General features: G+C 48.4%; 1 protein-coding gene across 3 annotated transcripts; it reads right to left on the bottom strand.

The window, feature by feature from the left end:
• Nucleotides 1–372: 372 nt before the first annotated feature.
• On the bottom strand, nucleotides 373–14,725 carry LOC140065570 (serine protease inhibitor swm-1-like). 3 transcript variants are annotated; one of them, XM_072113163.1, is made up of 4 exons: nucleotides 14,686–14,725; nucleotides 6,135–6,192; nucleotides 3,063–3,104; nucleotides 373–826 (listed from the first exon to the last, which is right to left on the bottom strand). In XM_072113163.1, the coding sequence occupies exons 2-4, from the start codon at nucleotides 6,172–6,174 to the stop codon at nucleotides 480–482; spliced, it is 429 nt and encodes a 142-aa protein (XP_071969264.1). In that variant the 5' UTR covers nucleotides 6,175–6,192; nucleotides 14,686–14,725; the 3' UTR covers nucleotides 373–479. The 3 variants fall into 3 exon arrangements, with proteins under 3 accessions (XP_071969264.1, XP_071969262.1, XP_071969265.1); XM_072113161.1 differs by lacking the exon at nucleotides 14,686–14,725 and adding an exon at nucleotides 13,995–14,132; XM_072113164.1 differs by lacking the exon at nucleotides 14,686–14,725 and adding an exon at nucleotides 6,328–6,437.
• Between the last annotated feature and the right edge of the window lie 7,129 nt (nucleotides 14,726–21,854).

Raw genomic sequence — 21,854 nt, 5'->3', positions numbered from 1 at the left:
ATTTTGTTAATGATTGTTTTACTACCGAAAGGTATTCCCTATCCACAGGAAATGGTAGAAGTGTGTATGTGAGAGTCTAACTTCCCTCACCCATAATGATCAAGTGTATGGGACTAGGTACATGTGAATGAAATTATTTGGTGCATAGAGATCATGGGACTGCAAGACACTGCAAGATATCATTGTCCTGGAAATCCTATAGAAGTTAATGGAGTGGTTGCCATGATTGGAGACTCAAGGGCATTGGAGGGGACTAGAAGACGCCCTTTCTCCTGATTCATTAATAGATTATTTACACCTGTGATTGGACAGAGATTGATAACAGATCTGTGGATGTAGTCACAGCCAGAGAGGAATAAGACAGATAAGAACAATGTTTAACCATCATTTTATTTCCATTAGATGCATCTCCAGGACATTGGACAGTGCCCCTGTATATGTGGACAGTGCGATGGAGTATTGTAGGAGTATTTTGGTATTTAGTATTTTGGGCAGTCCTCCGGTAGGATGCATCTGAAGGAGCCATATTCCTCGTACACATATCCGGGGAGACAGAAGCAGCCGATATAACAATCTCTTAATATGCACCTTATGTCAGGTTCTTGGGGCTTCTCACAGTAGCGTCCACAGGCGTCACCACATGTGGAGTAGGTGTTGTTCGCGATGCAGCAATCTTCATATTTCACACATTTTCCAGTCTTATCAGCTGCGGTGCCAAACTTACAAACATATCCTGGTGTACACTTACAAACCGGAAAGAAGTTATCGCAGGTCGGTGGACATTGGCCCCCACATTCACTAAATTCTTTATCTTCTTCTCTGGGGGCTACAAGAAGAAATAAGCAAAGAGAAGTAAGATACACTTCAGGGTTGTCATAAATCTGAACATATAGGGGCTCATTTACAAAGGGGCCACGGAGCGCATTTTTTTCGGGTTTCCCACCGATTTCCGTTTTGCGCCGAATTGCCCTGGGATTTTGCCGCACATGATCGGATTGTGGCGCGTCGCCAGCGGCTTGCAAGCACCACGAATCGGGGGGCGGGCCGTCGGACAACGCGCAACGCAACGGATTCAGACAACGCGCAAGATTTAACATTTAGCACCGGGAAGAAGAATGTGAACTCTGGCGGACCTCGGCGGGGAAGCGACGGATACACAAACTCGGGTGCATGATATTCATGAATTACGCCGGACTTCATCCTCGTTGGACTGTCCGAATCGGGGATCCCGACTGGACCAGGTAAGTAAATTTGCCACATAGTTATTTAAGACAGCGCCACCAATGTCTACAGGTTGTATGTGGTATTGCATGAAGATGAGCTTTAATACCAGACACAGCCTGGACAGCTGTGCTGATGGTTCTGGAAGTATTAGCCATGTCTTCATGGTCTTGGACTTTGGGGAAATATTTTTGGTAAATAATATAACAAAAAGGACCCCTGGAGATGAGGGCGCTCTAGTCTTGCTCTGGAATGACACTGCAGTAGAGAGGGGAGAACGTTTCCATGTTACATAAATACAATTCTTTTCTAATATTCAGAAAAGATAACTAATTATGTCTGTAGTGTCCCTTTAAGAAGTCATTGCATTGTTCTGTTTTATATTAAAAGCCATCTATCACATTGTTAGCAGGGACTAGGGATTATGGATCCTTAGGGTATGGATTAAGGATTACCGTATATACTCGAGAATAAGCAGACACAAGTATAAGCCGAGGTCCCTAATTTTACCCCCAAACTCTGGGATACCTAATGACTCGAGTATAAGCCGAGGGTGGAAAATGCATTTGTCATAGCCTTCCAGTACATAGCCATTGGAGACGAGTGCCCAATCTACAACCCAAACCCACTTATATGTCGCAGAGTTACAATTTAAGCAGTAACTTATTGATCCCTGATGTATCACAGGTTTTAATCGTATTGGCAGCCTGAGTTCACCAATGCAAAAGAAAGATGATGGATACATTTGAATTGCAGCTTCCTTCCAGGGTCCCTGAAGAGGAAGGATCAGGGGACCCAGAGCAGGAGCTCCAATGACAATCCATCTCTATTCGCACCTTCTTGCTTCTCCTGTAGTCCTGGCAGCTAAATAGCGCTGAGCATGGCACGTCCTGGGCTGTATTGGATCACAGGAGAAAGTCCTAACTGGCAAACTCTGTGCTGGGGGTGAATGCCTGGGTGCCCACGGAAAGGACTCTGAGTGCCACCTGTGGCACCTGTGCCATAGATTCAACACCACTGCTATATAGCCTGCAAGCCCCTGTAGTATATAGCCTGCCAGCCCCCTGTAGTATATAGCCTGTCAGCCCCTGTAATATATAGCCTATGAGACCCATGTAGTATATAGCCTGCGAGACCTCTGTAGTATAAAGCCTGCCAGCCTCCTGTAGTATATAGCCTATAGTATAGTACTATAGTACTAGTCTTCTCCAATGGGAAAGTGATAGCTTTTGGGCCCCCTAAGCCTCTTGGGCCTGGTTGCGACCGCACCCTCTGCACCCTCTCAAGTTACACCCCTGCCCTTAAGTATACAGCCAGCCCCCTTAAGTATACATCCAGCCAGCCCCCTTTAGTATATAGCCAGCCTGCATATAAAATAAACTTACATACTCACCTTCCGGTGTACCCGATGCTCGTTCTGGCTTCTAGATGCTCGCCAAGGCTCCTCTTCTGTCTTCTTTCAGCTGTAACAGCCGGCAGAGCCGCATCCATGGGAACTGCTGGCTGGTGCATACTATCACCAGCGGCCGCATCATAGTGTGTGCCGGCCAGGAGATCGCATGGACGCAGCTCTGCCAGCTCTTTCTAAGGGAAGAAGACAGAAGAGGACCTGCGACCATTATCGGGAAGCCAGTGGTGAGTATGTAAGCCCAGTGACTCGTGTATAAGCCCAGGTGAGATTTTTCAGCACATTTTTTTGTGCTTAAAAACTTGGCTTATACAAGTTTATATATAAACTTGGCTTATACAAGTATATACGGTATTGATGTGTGATGATACATTGTAGAATACCACATGGAATAAACATGAAATACAATTAACACATCTTTATTGGTCCTCACGTGTTGTTACATCTTGTGCTGTTACCATCATGAGGAGCAGACCTGCAAAATAAAAGACAAATTCCTGGTATTAAGACAAAAAAAAATCCTTAGAAGATAAACAATGAGAGTATGTAGATAGTAACCAGAGCACAAGGACAATGAGAGGGCGTAGCTAATGACCTGAGCAGGGGTGGAAATACAGCGGCAGCAGAAATAACAACTGCTATGGGGCCCACAGTGTCAGAGGGCCCGGGCACCAACCTGCCACACTAAAGAATGGAGGGTTTGCACTATTGTATACCTATAATGCTGCATATTGTAGAACATAATGGGGCACATTTACTTACCCGGGCTCTGCGTGATCCCCGATCCGGAATGTCCGACGAGGATGAACTCTGCTGTCATTCATGTAGATTGTGCGCCCAATATCTTGCATTTGTCGCTTCCCCGCTCAGGTCCGCCGGAGTTCACCATCTTCTTCCCGGGGTATGTAAGTGCTTAGCTTGCGACACAATTTCAAAGTTATATCCTGTGCTTAGTCCAAATCAGTCGGATCGTCCGACACCTCGATTTGTGTCGCATGATAGCTAACGTCGATGCGCCAAAATCCTCTGCTAAATGCGGCACAGATTGGAAATCGTCGGACTGTCCGACCAAAGTGTGGCCGCAGGACCCTTAGTAAGTGAGCCCCAATATGTATATAACAGTGCACATCTTCCATAATACACAGCTGATGCAACAACTCAGATAAGAAATGTCAGGGGAGTGGACTAGAGATGAGCGAGCACTAAAAGGCTCAAGTGCTTGTTACTCGAGTCAAACTTTTCCCGATGCTCGAGTGCTCGTTTCGAATAACGAACCCCAATGGGTGACTCGAGCATTTTTCAAGGGGACCAAAGGGACCAATAAAATGTGTCATTTTATTGAGAAATAAGGAAGTCAGTCCTGTTTCTTCATTTTTTTTTAATCAATGGAATATTCGTGGAACTTCCAAAAGGAGAATGACCCGTGTTAAACATCTGCAATGTGTTCTTCACACATATTGTTCTTCACATACTAGTGTGAAGAAAACCGTTCTGCACGCGTGTCTTCTGATAAGTTAGCAGATGTAAGGAAACATCTGCAATGTGTTCTTCACTGTGTTCCTCACTTAAATGATCCTATGTTCACTGTGTTCACTGTGTTTTTCACTGTTCTTCACTGAGTTTCCTTAAGTGAAAGCTCGTTATCGAGCCGGTAAAATACTCGTCCGAGCAACGAGCCGTTTAGAGTACGCTAATATTCGAACGAGCATCAAGCTCGGACGAGTATACTCGCTCATCTCTACTTCATACACTCTACTTCCCCCAGGTGGTCAGCAACTACTGAGAGCAGCTTCTAGTGCTAAAGCAAACGCAGCAGTGTTACACTGTTAGTGTTATCGGAGTTATCCAATTATCCAATAACGCCATCTAACACCACCGCGGAGTACAATAGAAAAGCCGTACCGCTCTCAAATCGGTCAGGCATATTCATGAGGGGGCAGGATTGAGGGCGTGTTTATGGCCGATGACACGCGGGAGTCTCCACTGCCTGTTAGGATCAGTGGATCCTCTGGACCACCGCGGGAGATGTAACTAGCCAACACCCGGAACCGGAGCCTAGCGGCACCTGGTATTCGCCAGAGACCGCCGCAAAGCGGGTTGGACTTGCTGCGGCAGGATACCACTAGGTCGTTCCCAGGTGTGACTAGCCCACGGTGGCAGCCGAGGTCGAGGTACCTTAGCGGATGACAATCTCGTAGACAGGTCCAGGCACAGGGTCAGGGCAGGCGGCAGAGATGCAACGTCAGGTCCAAGTCCGGGGTCAGCAACAGGAGGTCCAGGCAGGTGGGAACGGGAACACAGGCACACGGAACACAGCAACACGGAGGAACTCAGGTAACACGGCAACACAGGACTCGGGAGCGGGAACACACAGGAATACGCAGGAATACACGGGAACGCAGGAATACACGGGAACGCAGGAATACTCGCTTGAAAGCTTTCTCTAAGGCTATGAGGCACAAAGATCCGGCAAGGAACACAGGAAGAGGCAGGGTTCTTAAAGGTGAGGTGTTCAGCCAGTGCACCAATTAGCGGTGCGCTGGCCCTTCAAATTTTCGGCAGGAGCCGCGAGCGCGCCCTAGGAGGCGGGGACGCGCGTGCACGGCAGTCCGAGGAAGTGCAGGAGCCGGGAGAGGTAAGTGAGACCGGGCAGCAGCGGGGGCACATGAAGGAGCACGGATGCGCCCGCGATCCGTGACAGGGATCGCGGGAGCACCCGTTACACTGCCCTATGGAACGTGCGGGGCGGTCTTGGGAAGAGGCAGCGCCTCGGACTGCCCCCTCATGAATACTCCGGATTCCATTGAGAGCGGTCTGGAAATTCTATTGTACTTTAGTAAGCAGCTCCTAGTGCCGAATTTATGGGTGACAGGTCCTTTTTAAGAATAATATATTTGCCACCAAATTCAAATTCCCTTGTGGTCACACACATCACTGCAAAATCTCCTCTACATTAACACAAAGACAGCTCTGCTACATGCACACAGACAGCTCTGCTACATGCACACAGACAGCTCTGCTACATGCACACAGACAGCTCTGTTACATGCACACAGACAGCTCTGCTGCATCCACAGACACAGCTCCTCATCTGCACAGTATATACTTCCATCCGCTTCTCCTTCATCTCACTCCAGCTAATCATCCCTTCAGTATATACTGCTCTCCCCTTCATCTGCAGCTCCTCATCCCCCTCAGTATATACTACCACCCCCTTCATCTGCAGCTCCTCATCCCCTCAGTATATACTGCCACCCCCTTCATCTGCAGCTCCTCATCCCCTCAGTATATACTACCACCCCCTTCATCTGCAGCTCCTCATCCCCTCAGTATATACTACCACCCCTTCTCCTGCAGCTCCACCAGCTCCTCATCTCCCAAGATAGCAGCCATTGAATACAGTTGCATCAAAATCATTGCAAAATATTGCATCTCTCTCTCTCTCTCTCTCTCTATATATATAGTATTAGAAAATGTTATAGATATATATTTATATACAACTTACTCAGAGGTGACAGCAGCAGGACGGTGGTGAGGGACATCATTAGGGTTCAGGCTTTTACCTGTAATTTATTACATTTTATCAGTCAGGGATTATATCAGAGAACAAACTGTTACTTTAGATGTGTGATGTCAGATGAGATACTAGAGCTGTGACAATTTCTTTTCAGAATAAACCTGCGCCCTGGATTAGGCACCTATATGTGGCCGGCGCCAGCACCCGGCAAACCAGGGTAAGTGCCAGGGCCCACAGCTGCTGGGAGGACCCAGTCTTGGCCTCATCCCTGTCCCCTGGCCCCACCAGTTGTTTGGGCCGTAAAGTTGTGCCGCTGCCGACAGGAGGAGAAAGACGGCAAAGGCGAAGCTTCGGGCCTGAGCAGAACCCTGAGTAATATTCTTTTATTTTGAATGGTCACATTAACTAGTCCATGGGGGGTGAGGAAGGGGCTGTATATAATGAATGGGGTGTATGGAGGGGGCTGTATATAAGAATGGGAGATGAGGAGAGGCTGTATTTAATGAATAGGGGGTTGAAGACTGGGCTGCATATATTGAATGAGGAATGAGAAAGGGGGCTACATTTCATGTATGGGGTGAGAATGGGGCTGCATATAATAGTTTTTTCCGTTTATATTATTGTTATAAATTGCCAGACATTATGTCTTATTTTATGTTTGTTGTAATTTTTTTCACTTTTATATAAAATAAAAAATCTACAGGATGTAACTCAGGATCATTACAGGATAAGTAATGTCATGTATGTACACAGTGACTGCACCAGCAGCAGAATAGTGAGTGCAGCTCTGGAGTATAACACAGGATGTAACTCAGGATCAGTACAGGATAAGTAATGTCATGTATGTACACAGTGACTGCACCAGCAGCAGAATAGTGAGTGCAGCTCTGGAGTATAACACAGGATGTAACTCAGGATCAGTACAGGATAAGTAATGTCATGTATGTACACAGTGACTGCACCATCAGCAGAATAGTGAGTGCAGCTCTGGAGTATAATACAGGATGTAACTCAGGATCAGTACAGGATAAGTAATGTCATGTATGTACACACTGACTGCACCAGCAGCAGAATAGTGAGTGCAGCTCTGGAGTATAATACAGGATGTAACTCAGGATCAGTACAGGATAAGTAATGTCATGTATGTACACAGTGACTGCACCAGCAGCAGAATAGTGAGTACAGCTCTAGAGTATAATACAGGATGTAACTCAGGATCAGTACAGGATAAGTAACATCATGTATGTACACAGTGACTGCACCAGCAGCAGAATAGTGAGTGCAGCTCTGGAGTATAAAACAGGATGTAACTCAGGATCAGTACAGGATAAGTAATGTCATGTATGTACACAGTGACTGCACCAGTCATGTAAGAAGATCTGCCCGGAGCCAGGGACGCAGCGATGTGACCTCGGCTGCCACCCCCAAGACCCAGGGAAGCTGCAAGGTCTCCGGTTCACAGAAGATCAAGGCAAGTAACATCAGCCTGAGTGCTCCTCCTGGAAAGCTGAGTGACTGTGCGGGAAAGCTGGGTGGTTCAGCTGGAAAGCTGGGTGCTCATGGAGGTGTCCCCAGTTCACCTCCATGAACTTTTCCTTCGGCGATGATATGCCAGATGATGACCAAAAGAGGAAGAAGAGACCCAAGGAGACCAAGGCGTCTCAGGAGGTGAATCTGGTGTTTCGTCCCCTCCTTGTTCCCTCCGGGCGGGCAGCAGTGCCAGCCTGTCGTGTAGGCCCCGTTACCCAGCCCAGCACGAATCCTGCAGTGGACTCGGTGCCAGGGTGCGAGGAGATTGCAAAGCCACATTCCATCATGGCTCAGAGCACCACGCTTGTTTGTAGTAGCAAGGATGGTGCAGGGAAGGCATCGGCCGAAAGGCCGGACAGTGAGGGCGATCCAGTAGGTCCTGATACTGTGCGCTGCCCCCCAGTGGGAGGGGGTGGCCCGGTGCCAGGGGCGGTGGCTCCTCCTGAAGATGAACTTCAGGGCTAGTGACATCTTTGCCCTGATACATCCTTATGGTACTCCGGAGTTCGATGTCAGCTTTGTTCGGCCGGAGGGCTTAGAGCTCTTCTGGTCAAATTATGAGCTGGCAAAGAACGAGCCCGCCTGGCAAGACTTTGCTGTGCAAGCAGTGTCTCGCCAAAACGCAGTCAAGAAAGTGACCATTTTGACCCGTAATGAGTCACTTTCTTGCATGGACATCATGACTTGACTCAGTCTTTATGGCGAAGTAGTTCAGGTACCTCAGAAAAACCACAATGAATTTGGCATTTGGTCTGGGGCCTGGACCTTCATGATGAAGCTGAAGTGTTCAGGCGGCACAGTCGCCCACATTCCCTCTTCAGCCTTTCTTGGGCGAGACAGAATCCTGATTTTCTACCAGGGGCAGCCGAAGGTCTGTCACAGGTGCGGTGACCCCACACACTTTAGCGCCAGCTGCCAAGTGCAGAAGTGCGCTTTGTGTGGTGGGCTAGGTCATCTCGCTGCATCCTGTAAGGACATTAGGTGTAACCTGTGTGGTGAGCTCGGTCACCCTTTCAGCCGTTGTCCTCGCTCCTTTGCCAATGCGGTTGTGACCCCAGTGGAGGAGAGCCATGAGGTTGCTTCTGCTGGGGAAGGTACCAGCAGAGGCAGAGGTGGCCTGTGAAGAAAAGCAAGAATAAGTCACCTTCTCAGTTAAGGCGGCTTGAAGCCAGACAAAAATGGAGAGACCTGGGGAAGCCTCAGGTTGCTGGGGTGACCCTTGGTCCTTCCTCAGAGGCTGGTCTTGCTACTGAGGCCCTGAGGGATGATGAGTTGGATGAGTAGGTCAGGAGGATGGAGCGCGAGAAAGGTGCCATGTCCTCCACGTCCTCCCATTATGAGAGTATGGATGAGGATAACAGGATTTGGCTAGAAAATAAGCGCAAGCAGAAAAAGGTACCTAAGGAAGGGAAAACTTCCTCCCCTCTGGTTGAGCTTTCCAACCGGTTCCTCACCCTCGATGAGATCGCCTCCTCGGGAAGAGAGGCTGAGGGTGGGGTTCTGGAGGTGGCGGCGGAGCAGCCTGAAGGGGGCGCCGAGTCTCTATCCTCTGGGGATGCTGGGTCCTCAGAGTGGGAGACTGACTCAGAGTCAGGAGACAAGGACGAAGGAGAGGGTTGTCCGAGTGGGTCCTTGGGGGCCAGTAATTTCATGGACACCTCAATTTCGTTAAAAAGAAGTTGCCCCAATTCTGAAGGGAAAAGGGTTCATCTTCAGAGGAGAGTCGGGGGAAGGGAAATAGTAAGAAAAAAGCCGCCTAACTCAATCACTCATGATGGCGGCACCCACTCCGTCCATTAATGTCGCCAGCATTAAGTCTGATGCGGCTAGATTTGCGGCCTTTGATTTTTTCGGCCGTGTTGAGCCGACATTTTATTTTTGCAGGAGACCAGGCTGCCAGATTTGGCGGCCGTGTTTAAAGCTAAGAGGGAATGGCGACATGGGCCTTCCTATTGGTCTCTTCCGGCCGAGCCGTATAGCGGAAAGGCGGTCCTTTTTAGAATGCCGACGAGTTATTGAGTTAGAAATGGGGAGGTGCCTGATCCTGGATGTCCTCATAAAGGGACAAGTACTTAATCTTATTAACATCTATGGTCCCCAGTCCAAGTGGGACAGGAAATGTCTCTTTATGAGGATCAAGCCCTACCTTTTTACAAGTCGGCAGGTGGTCTTTGGAGGGGACTTCAATGCTGTCACGAGGTCCCAGGATAGGGGAGGTTCCATAGACAAGCTGACTTATGATAGCGTCGCTCTTAATAGCATAGCTAGTGAGGCTCGCGTGGTGGATGTCCACATCCGGCACACCCCAGGCCACGCGGGGTTCACCTATTATAGGGGTAGCTGCAGGTCTAGAATAGACAGGTTTTATTTAAAGGAGGAAGCCATTTCTTCACCAGTGTCCGTTGTTGAGGTGGAGTTCTCCGACCACTGTTTAATTTTGTTTTCTCTGAATGTTACAGAGACCCCCCCGGATGGGAAGAGGCTATTGGAAGCTCAATTTGTCTCTCCTGGAAGAAGCGGAGATCAGACAATCCTTTGAGGACTTTCTTCAGAGCCAGATACCATTGCTGGGCCTTTGTAGCAGTAAGTCAGAGTGGTGGGAGATGCTCAAGAAAAGGGTGGCGAGATTCTTCCGCCAGCTCTCGAGCCTCAGGAGCCTGGACAGGTACCGCATGTATCAGGGCCTGAGGAGGAAATTCGAGCATCTCGTCTCGACTGGAGGTAGTCGTGACGACATCTCCAGAGTGAAATCCTTGCTGAAGAGGTGTCAGTACGATAGACACGCATCTTTGGTTTTTGAGAGGGATTACGGGTAATACTGCTCGCCCGACCCTTACAGAAACTGCAAGATGTCAGTGAATGGTAAAGTTGTCACAGGACTGGTTGACAGTACGGGATCCCTGAAAAGGTCCAGATCAGGGATTCTGGAGGTTGTCAGATCCTTCTACTCGCACCTCTTGGGCAGGAGGGATCTAGATCGGGATGTGATGTCGGCTTTCCTGGCAGAAACTGTCCCTGAGCCAGATGTAGACCCCTCTCTTGATGTTTTGACAGAGATGATCAGTGAAGAGGAAGTCAACCGGGTGATTGAAGGGCTCGCCCTCAAGAAGTCGCCAGGTCCAGATGACTTAACATCTGAGTTTTATAAGACCTTTAAGGACGCCTTGGTTCCCCTCTTGACTGAGGAATTCAATGAGTGTCTTTCCTCGGGCGCTCTGCTGAAGTCAATGAGGAGGTCTGCCCTGATCATTCTGTCAAAGGGTAAGGACCGATCTCGTATTGAGAACTGGCGTCCCATAGCACTTCTCAATACCGACAGAAAGGTTTTGGCAAAGGTGCTGTTTAATCGGCTGGTGCAGTTTGCACCCTGTCTCCTTTCGGGGACCCAGCACTGCTCTGTTCCAGGCCGCAGTACATTTAGTGCTGTGCTTTGTGTCCGGGAGGCAGTGGAGCAGGGCAGGGCTGGTAACTGGAAGGGGTACTTGCTGTCCTTGGATCAGGCAAAAGCGTTTGATCGGGTTAACCACGAGTACCTCTGGTCTGTCCTTCTGAGGTATGGCCTGCCGGGGGAGTTTGTCAATTGGCTAAAGGTTTTGTATGCAGGGGCAGAGTTTCCCGCTTGTGAATGGTTGGATTGGCCGCTCTTTTGAGGTTGGGTCTGGTGTTCGCCAGGGTTGTCCTCTGAGCCCACTTTTATACGTGTTCGCGATTGACCCATTCCTTAGGAGGGTTGATCGTGGGCCATTGGTGGGAGTCAGGATGGACCAGGCGGCACCGGAAGCCACTCTAGGGGTGGTAGCGTATGCCGATGATGTCACCGTTTTTGTGTCCTCGAGAGGGGTGATGTCAGAGGTCGACAGCTACTCAGAGGCTTCTGGTTCCAAGATCAACCGGGATAGATAAGTGTGAGAGTCTCTGGCTGGGAGAGGGGGATCCAGGCTTTGATCTCCTGGACACTCTTCCAGGGCCCCAAGACTCTGCCAAAGTTCTCGGCATCGAATTTGGCCAGGGGGATTACCCCATGCAAAACTGGAATGGCAGGCTTAAGATCGCCGCTCAGAAGGTGGACCAGTGGAAGGGTTGATCTTTGACCCTCAGGGAAAGGGTGAACTTGATTAAAACTTACCTGCTCCCATTGCTGATATATCTGGGCAGTGTGTGCATGTTGCCAGAACCCCTCTGGACTCAGGTGTACAGTCTGTTCTTCCAGCTGTTATGGGTGAATAGGCTGAACTTAATCAAGAGAGAGGTTACTTACCGCACGAGGCGACAAGAAGGGTTGTGTATGGTCAACCCTGTGGTATTCCTAGTGAATACCTTTCTTAAGATCAATGTAGCAAACCTCTGGAAAGAGAGGGCTCCTCCGTGGGTATACTCCTGTAGGGGATGGTTTCGGCCTTTCTTCCAGGAATGGGGGACAGGAGGGCAAGTGAAGGATCTCTGCACACCACATGGGCATCTTCCGGCTTATGCTACCCCGGTTCTGAAGGTGATTCGCCGGTGGGGTCTGGGAATGTGGGAGATCAGGACCATGTCGAGGAAACTCCTTGACAACAGGGTTCTGTTGACCCATTTCCAGAAGCCTCTGGCCCTCAGGGTTTGCCCAAGTCGGGATCTTGGGGTGGGTTTGAGTTTATTGAATTCCATCAGGATCCCCTTGAAGTTTTGGGACGTGACTTGGCGCTGCTTCCATGGAAAGCTGTGTGTGAGGGACAATCTGAAGTGTAAGAGCTCTGAGGAAAGGGGTTGTCCCCGGGAGGAGTGCGGTGGCCTGCTTGAGAGCATGGACCACTCCCTGCTTCAGTGCCCCTTTAACACAGAGGTGTACAACCGGGTGGGCGCTTCCATCCATTGGCCTGGGTTGGCCAGTCTCTCCTATGCGGAGTGGGCCTATGTGGCATTCAGAGGCCTGAGTGGCCAGGACCGCTGCACGTTATTCCTAGTCAGTCTAGTGGTTAGGTATCACACGTAGAACGCACGGTGTTTAGTATCGACGCAGCGTAAAATCCTCCCGGTGGATGAGGTGGTTAGGAACATTCTGGGTGACCTGGTGAAGGTGCGCTCTCTGGAGTATGAGAGGCTGGGCACGGGGAGGGCCTCTCTCCTTTGGAGGGGGTTCTCCTTTAGTGTCCCATAGTCTGTCATCTCCTCTCCTGGTGTTGGGCTGATGCTGACACTGTAGATTTTTGTTTTGTGTTCTGAGGTTATAGTAATGTAGGGCTTGCAGGCGCCAAACCTGGGCTTTATGTGGTTTGTATTTGTTATTTGTTGATATGTTTAATGTGTTTGTATCTTGTGTGTATATAGTTATATGTAGTTATAGTTCTTGTATATAGGTTGGTTGGTTTTGGGCTGTTGGTGTTAGGGTACTAGGTTGGGAGGGGGGTGGACGGGCACTGGTCTGGACTATATAATGCGAACTTTGGACGTTAGACCAGTGTCTGGGTGGGAGGGTGATGGGCGTGGGATTTAGTTATATTTAATGTTATTTCTGTTATATTCATTGTTATTTCTGTGTTTATTTATTGTTTATTTATGTGTACTTTGCTGTGTATTTCAATATAAAAAAGAAATAAAAAATTAGGTGTTGGGACTGAGTGAAGGTTTTGTTTGTTCTCATGCTGAGTGTGTGGTGTGTGTGGGCCAGGAGGTTTTGTAAGTTTATTTTCGTTTATATTTGTTCTTTTGTAATTCTTTTGCCAGAAGTTATGGCTTCATTTATGATTTTATTGTTATGTTTTTTACTTTTATATAAAATAAAAGATTTACAGGATGTAACTCAGGAACAGTACAGGATAAGTAATGTCATGTATGTACACAGTGACTGCACCAGCAGAATAGTGAGTGCAGCTCTGGTGTGTAATACTGGATGTAACTCAGGTTCAATACCTGAGTACTGTGTTTGGCTTCCCTTTTTTTCTGCTCTCCTTAATACTTGAGAGTGTTTGCCTGTTATGTTCTGCATCATGTGGATAATATGCAAGACAACAATGAATCATATGGTATATAGAAGAGAGAACAGTCTGTGCTACATCATAGAGATGGTCTATGTTATAAAGGAGGTATATGGCTGTGAGGTAGAGATATGAGAATATACAGGCTAGACACAATGTAACAACTAAGAGTAGCAAAGAATTTACACAGTATATATGATGGAGAATTCCCAGCAGCACACAGCCTCTGGTGTTACTAGATACTACATGTTATCTGATATCCCAGCAAGAAGATGTGGAAATCATAGGGATAGAATGGTAAATAAACGAGAACAGAAACAGCAGAAAGAAATGCAGCCAAAAAACAAAAAGTGTGATCACTCACCTCAAAATATCAAGAGGAGAAAAGTTGTGTGATCTTGTAGGCAACTATTATCACGATGGAAAGGTATGATGCAGGAGGGGAAACTGCAAGTAGTAACACCCAAGAGGTAGAGGCAGAGGAGAGATGTAGAGAAAGGAGGAGAGAGGAGGAGAGATGTAGAGAAAGGAGGAGAGAGGAGGAGTGATGTAGAGAGAGGAGGAGAGATGTAGAGAAAGGAGGAGAGAGGAGGAGTGATGTAGAGAGAGGAGGAGAGATGTATAGAAAGGAGGAGAGAGGAGGAGAGATGTAGAGAAAGGAGGAGAGAGGAGGAGAGATGTAGAGAAAGGAGGAGAGAGGAGGAGAGATGTAGAGAAAGGAGGAGAGAGGAGGAGAGATGTAGAGAGAGGAGGAGAGATGTAGAGAGTGTAGGAGAAAGGAGGAGATGTGCCGCCATGTGGTGTAAAATGCATCCAGCGTGCCGCCATGTAGTATAAAATGCATCCAGCATGCCGCCATGTAGTATAAAATGCATACACTGTATCACCATGTCCTATAAAATGCATACAGCATACCGCCATGCAGTATAAAATGCATCCAGCGTGCCGCCATGTAGTATAAAATGCATACAGCATAGCACCATGTAGTATAAAATGCATCCAGTGTGCCACCAAGTAGTATAAAATAGACTGTAAAAGGGAAATTGCCGGCTCACCTTCGTTGAGCGACCGGACCCGGCACGGGCCAACCCTATGCTGGGGTAGGAGAATATATGTCAGAAAAAACATCTTTAAAATTAGAATAACTAACAGACCCCATAAGAACTAACTACATATAAGGGATAAAGATCACATATAAGTGTCATAAGGATCATATAAGAAATGTAGAGTTCTGTATTAATAACCTCAGACACCCGTGTAGGCGGCCGCTCGTAGTCCTGGTAGCAAGATTCTAGGTCATGTGACCGATCATGTGATGTGGGCTCGCTGTGGATGTTGGAACCGTTGCTGAGCAACATACAGACAGTCCTGATGACGTGATTGAAGGTCACATGACCGGTCATGTGATATGAGCTCACTGAGGATGTTGAGGCCGTGGCTGAACAGCATACAAATGATCAATCATGTGGGAGGAGATGCGATGTGACTACAGCGGTAATACAGGTAAGTGGGATTCCATACAGGTCACATCGGCGGTGCAGCAGGGATCCAATGGCTTGATGGCAGAGGGTTGAGATCACTTTAATGTGAGGGGATCCCGTGCGGCACAGTAGAGGCTGCCCGATGGAATGGAAGGTACATGAGATCTAGGGATAACAGGAACTCCAGACTAACATTAACCTGACTAAAGCCTTGATTAAAGAGAGGTCTACGGAGGAACAACTTAATGCACATCTGCAGAAAATTGACCAACACATCATTGGCCTTGAAGAAAAAATTGCTGAAGGCAAAAAAATCAAATTCCAACGGGATGAATCAAAACCAACAGGTCTATGAGTGGGGCTGTTGGGAGAGACCGCCACACATGCTCAATCCTGAAGAAATCCCGCCGCAAATACAAATATGATAGAACTCAAAAAGTCGTTTTTTTGTCTTCAGACCAGGATTCGTCAGAGTACCATACACAAGAATCAGAGTCAGAACCCGGTACGAGCACCCCAAAACGCCCATCCTACTACAAAAAGAAAAAATACAAAAAGCCCATGAAAAATGGTGAGACAAGCATGAATGCCTCAGATAGTAATAAAACCAACAAGAAATCGGCCTCAAAAAACGTAGAGGGGGGCGGAAACACCGGAAAAGACAATAGTATCCCCTCGAGAACCTTGAGGAGCAAGAAAAAGTAACCAACAAGCTGGACATGGTTAACCTGTCAAGTCGTACCTTGACACCCAGCCAAGTTGAACTGCTATCACTGGGACTAAACTTTGTTCCGGACAGGGACTTTGACGTATATTCCACCATCTGTAACATCAATAAGTTCGTAAGGGACTTAACGGTCAAATGTCATTTCTTTAATCATCAAGGGGAACATACAATATCCAATACTAGCTGTCATGTGAGTAATAACGAATTTGTGTCCCTTAATTTTACTCATCGAAATGTATTGTTGAATCTTATGTCTTTGGAGGATGATCTCAGTGGACAAGTATCTGATAATGTATTAAGCGACTTTAAAATAAAAAACCCTAAGTTTTATCCTGTCGGTTCACGAGCCGACTGCATGGATGTATTTCAGGAGAGGATTGAACGTGATTTAAAAGATCTTAAAAATTCAGTTTCTCAGAGTAAATCTAATCTTTCTCCTCCCCTGAAACATGCATTGCATGAAATCAAAAAATGGCAGGACACAATAATTAAAATGTCAGAAAAAGGCAGTTCAGTTGTAGTAATGGATAAAATCTTATATAAATCACAGATTCTGTTATTGTTAAATGATACATGTACTTACCGTAAACTGAGAGAAAATCCAACCAAGTCATTCAGTTGTCAACTGAACAGACTTTTGGGGGAAGGTTTATCTTTGGGAGCTTTCACCCATTTTAAACCAAACAAATCTTCATAGAGGATCCGGTGGTGCCTGTCATGCACGCCTTGCCCAAAACTCATAAGGGACTATCACCCCCCCCCCATGCGCCCAATAATCTCGGGCATAGGATCCCTAAACGAGAATTTATGTAGCTGCCTAGGCTGGGTGCTCCAACCTTTAGTTCGTAGGCTCCCTGGCTTTCTACAGGACTTAAGGGATGTCTTGATGTCACTGGATCAAAAGATGTGGAGATGTAATTATCACTGGCTCAGTTGTGATGTTGTATCTTTATACACGTCAATCCCACATGATGTAGCCATACGGGCACTCTACTACCATTTGAACAAATACCCTGACTATACCCCAGAATTCAAAGAGTTTGTTGTTATGGTTTGCCAGTATTTGATCACCCATAACTTTTTTATGTTTGACAACATTTATTATCTACAGATTAAGGGAGTCACTATGGGTGCCAAGTTTTCCCCATCCCTGACTATAACCTGACTATGTCGTGGTGGGAGGAACATTTCATTTACTCACACACCAACCCCTCTTCTGGATACATTGAGTGGTATGGCAGGTACATCGACGACATTCTGATCATCTGGAGCGGTGATGTGCCTGCCATACCACTCTTTGTTGATTACCTTAATGATAATACATCAAATCTACAATTCACCTTTGCTACACACCACAGCGAAATCTCATTCCTAGATTTACATCTCATGGGTGTTGTTGGGGAGAACATCATCTTCGACACCTATCGAAAACCTACGGCTGGCAATACGATATTGCACGCCAAGTCCCAACACCCATTACACACTATTCGGGGAATTCCAGTGGGTGAACTCACTAGATCTAAGAGGAATTGCAGCACTGATGCCCTCTTCCAATCAGAAGCAACACAAGTTTGTGCTAGGCTAAAAAAGAGGGGCTACCCACAGTGGACATTGGACAGAGCGTATAGGAGGGTCACTAATAAAAATAGACATTCGCTCATCTACCCACAACAACCGCCTAAAACAACAGGCCCGACATCTAACACCATACCGACACTTGTCCTTCAGTTCAGTCCTCAATTTAATACCATTTCCAACATTATCCAGCAACATGTCCCTTTACTAAAAGCTGATCCCATTCTTGAACAGATACTGAACAAGGGGTGTCGGATTGTGTCCAGAAGGGGTGAAAGTTTGGGTAATATGTTATCCCCTTCGCTGTATACCACACAGTCGAAGACCACTTGGTTGAATTTCCAAGGTTTCTATAAGTGTGGTGCCACAAGGTGCACAAGTGGTGCCACAAGGTGCACAGCTTGCACCTTTGCTTGGAACAAAAAGAAACAGTTTACCGATAGTAAAGGTTATCGCAAGTTTACTATTAAGGGATTTCTGAATTGCAACACTGAAAATGTAATTTACATCATCCACTGTACAGCGTGTAATTTAATATATATTGGACAGACCTCCCGTAAATTTAAAACACGCTTTACAGAACACCTTCACGATATTACAAATCCACAAGGTCGGAACCTATCTGGTGCATCTCAGCACTGCATTAGAGTCCACCATGGAGACACCAAAACACTTAGCACTTATGCCATTGAGAAAGTGAAAAACAATGTCAGGGGTGGTAATGTTAAAACACGTTTAGCCAATAGGGAGGAATTTTGGATTTTTTCACTTGAAACTTGTTTTCCCTTAGGTCTCAACCTTAAAAAAGAATGAATGTATCACTATCAATAATTCATAAATAATAGGTTGATACACTTGGGCTCATATGTAGGTGTATAGCCACCCATCACGCACCTACCAGTTCTTCACCTGCTCGCCATATAGATCAATGCTACATGTTTGACTTATCCTGCAGTTCTTCGTCCGCTATACCCCGCTTTTTAGGAGTATATTTTATTCAAAACACTGTACTTTAATGCATTTTAACTTTTATATGTGTTATCCCTAGATCTCATGTACCTTCCATTCCATCGGGCAGCCTCTACTGTGCCGCAAGGGATCCCCTCACATTACAGTGATCTCAACCCTCCGGCATCAAGCCATTGGATCCCTGCTGCACCGCCGATGTGACCTGTATGGAATCCCACTTACCTGTATTACCGCTGTAGTCACGTCACGGCATCTCCTCCCACATTTGTATGCTGTTCAGCCACGGCCTCAACATCCTCAGTGAGCTCATATCACATGACCGGTCATGTGACCTTCAATCACGTCATCGGGACTGTCTGTACGTTGCTCAGCAATGGTTCCAACATCCACAGCGAGCCCACATCACATGATCAGTCACATGACCTAGAATCTTGCTACCAGGACTACGAGCGGCCGCCTACACGGGTGTAGGCGACCACGGTCTTTCTGAGTGGATTTGTTATCGCTATACATGCTTCAATAAAGAAAATTTGTAGACCATGGACCTTGGCTGGACCGTCAATTGCTTGCCAAGTATAAAATAGATACAGCATACCACCAAGTAGTATAAAATGCATACACAGTACTGCCATGTAGTACAAAATAGAAGCCCTTATAAATATCAAATGCTGCATATACATACAGCATATATACATATACACACACACATATATACACACACATACATATATACACACACATATACATATATACACATATATACACAAACAAATACATATATACACATACATATATACACATATACAAACATATATATATATATAGATATATATATATATAGATACATACACACATATATATATATGCAAAGATAAAGTAACCTTACCTCTCTGTTGTGTTCTTGGAAAGTTTGGTGCCTTGTCCTGCGGCGATGGCGTGGTGAGTAAGCCGGGAGCGGGTAGGTTGAGAGCCGGGAGCGGGGGGGGGGGGCTGGCGGAGGGAGTGGGAAGGGAGCCTAGAGCTTGAGCAGGGGCGGGAGGAGCAGGGAGCCGAGAGCCTGGAGGGGGGCGTTAGCGGAGCGGGGTTGAGACAGAAGTGGAGGGGAAGCCAGGAGCGCAGAGCCGAGAGCAGGTAGAAGCCTGAAGCTTGAGCAGGGGGAGGGGGGGGCCGGGAGCTGAGAGCCGACACATGAGCGGAGCGGGGTTGAGACAGAAGTGGAGGGGAAGCCAGGAGCGCAGAGCCGAGAGCAGGTAGAAGCCTGAAGCTTGAGCAGGGGGAGGGGGGGGCCGGGAGCTGAGAGCCGACACATGAGCGGAGCGGGGTTGAGACGGGAGTGGAGGGGGAGCCCGGAGAGCGAAAGTATGCTGAGAGTAGGGGGCGGCAGCACATTGTTGGCCGGCGGCCCGGAGCATGGTGCCAGACAGAGCACTGGAAAGTGGTGCTAGCCGGCCGACAACAGTTTGATGCAGGCCGGCAGGGGGGCAGAAGCTCGGTGCTGGCGGCGTCAGGGGACAGGTGGAAGGTGCCGGCAGCGTTGGGTAGCAAGGTGCCGGATGGAGGGCTGCAACGCGGTCCCCTCTGACGTGTGGGAGTTCAGTGGCGGCCGGTGCTGCCCCCTTGTTGAGCAGGAGGTGCGTCGCCTGAGGCGAGATGCTCAACTCGCCTCATGGCAGGTGCACCCCTGGCTCTTCCCTATGACCCCCCTCCATACACTACAGTAGATCTCCCCCTGTCCTGACCCCAGGCTCCGGCCTCCTCCATACACTAGAGTAGATCTCCCCCTGTCCTGACCCAAGGCTCCGGTCTCCTCCATACACTACAGTAGATCTCCCCCTGTCCTGACGCCTGGCTCTGGCCTCCTCCATACACTACAGTAGATCTCCTCCTGTCCTGACCCCAGGCTCCGGCCTCCTCCATACACTACAGTAGATCACCCCCTCGCCTGACCCCAGGCTCCGGCCCCCTCCATACATTACAGTAGATCTCCCCCTGTCCTTACATAAGGCTCCGGCCTCCTCTATACATTACAGTAGATCTCCCCCAGTCCTGACCCCAGGGTCCTCCATACACTACAGTAGATCTCCCCCTGTCCAGACCCCTGGCTCTGGCCTCCTTCCTACACTACAGTAGATCTTCCCATGTCCTTACCCCAGGCTCCGGCCTCCTCCATACACTACACTAGATCTCCCCTTGTCCTGACCCCAGGCTCCGGCCTCCTCTATACATTACAGTAGGTCTCCCACTGCCCTGACCTCAGGCTCAGGCCTCCTCCATACACTACAGTAGATCTCCCCTTGTCCTGCCCTCAGGCTCCGGCCTCCTCCATACACTACAGTAGATTTCCCCCTGTCCTGACCCCAGGCTCCGGCCTCCTCTATACACTACAGTAGATCTCCCCCTGTCCTGACCCCAGGCTCCGGTCTCCTCCATACACTACAGTAGATCTCCCCCTGTCTTTACATAAGGCTCTGGCCTCCTCTATACATTACAGTAGATCTCCCCCAGTCCTGACCCCAGGGTCCTCCATACACTACAGTAGATCTCCCCCTGTCTTGACCCCTAGCTCTGGCCTCCTCCCTACACTACAGTAGATCTTCCCATGTCCTGACCCCAGGCTCCGGCCTCCTCCATACACTACAGTAGATCTCCCCTTGTCCTGACCCAAGGCTCCGGCCTCCTCCATACACTACAGTAGATCTCCCCTTGTCCTGACCCCAGGCTCCGGCCTCCTCAATACACTACAGTAGATCTCCCCCACGCCTGACCCCAGGCTCCGGCCTCCTCCATACACTACAGTAGATCTCCCCCTGTCCTGACCCCAGGCTCTGGCCTCCTCTATACATTACAGTAGGTCTCCCACTGCCCTGACCACAGGCTCCAGCCTCCTGCATACACTACAGTAGATCTCCCCTTGTCCTGACCTCAGGCTCTGACCTCCTCCATACACTACAGTAGGTTTCCTCTCTGCCCTGACCTCAGGATCCGGCCTCCTCCATACACTACAGTAGATCTCCCCCTGTCCTGACCCCAGGCCCTGGCTTCCTCCATACACTACAGTAGATCTCCCCTTGTCCTGACCTCAGGCTCCGGCCTCCTCTATACATTACAGTAGGTCTCCCACTGCCCTGACCTCAGGCTCAGGCCTCCTCCATACACTACAGTAGATCTCCCCTTGTCCTGCCCTCAGGCTCCGGCCTCCTCCATACACTACAGTAGATCTCCCCCATGTCCTGACCTCAGGCTCCGGCCTCCTCCATACACTACAGTAGATCTCCCCCTGTCCTGACCCCAGGCTCCGGCCTCCTCCATACACTACAGTAGATCTCACACTGTCCTGACCCCAGGCTCCGGGCTCCTCCATACACTACAGTAGATCTCCCCCTGTTCTGACCTCAGGCTCTGGCCTCCCCCTTCATATGTTTTGCACTGAGGAGAGGCTTCTGTCAGCACATTCTGCAATAATAGCGGGACT

Source organism: Engystomops pustulosus, chromosome 6, assembly GCF_040894005.1.
Source record: "Engystomops pustulosus chromosome 6, aEngPut4.maternal, whole genome shotgun sequence".
NCBI lineage: Eukaryota > Metazoa > Chordata > Amphibia > Anura > Leptodactylidae > Engystomops > Engystomops pustulosus.
This window is presented reverse-complemented; position numbering and strand designations above follow the sequence as displayed.

What these genes read in the sequence shown, in the direction of transcription:
- LOC140065570 (XM_072113163.1), bottom strand. Translation starts at nt 6,174, where the DNA reads ATGATGTCCCTCACCACCGTCCTGCTGCTGTCACCTCTGA. An exon ending in CCTGCTGCTGTCACCTCTGA is followed by an intron (nt 3,105 to 6,134) that starts GTAAGTTGTATA and finishes TTTATTTTGCAG; the next exon opens with GTCTGCTCCTCATGATGGTA. An exon ending in AGCACAAGATGTAACAACAC is followed by an intron (nt 827 to 3,062) that starts GTGAGGACCAAT and finishes TTCTTCTTGTAG; the next exon opens with CCCCCAGAGAAGAAGATAAA.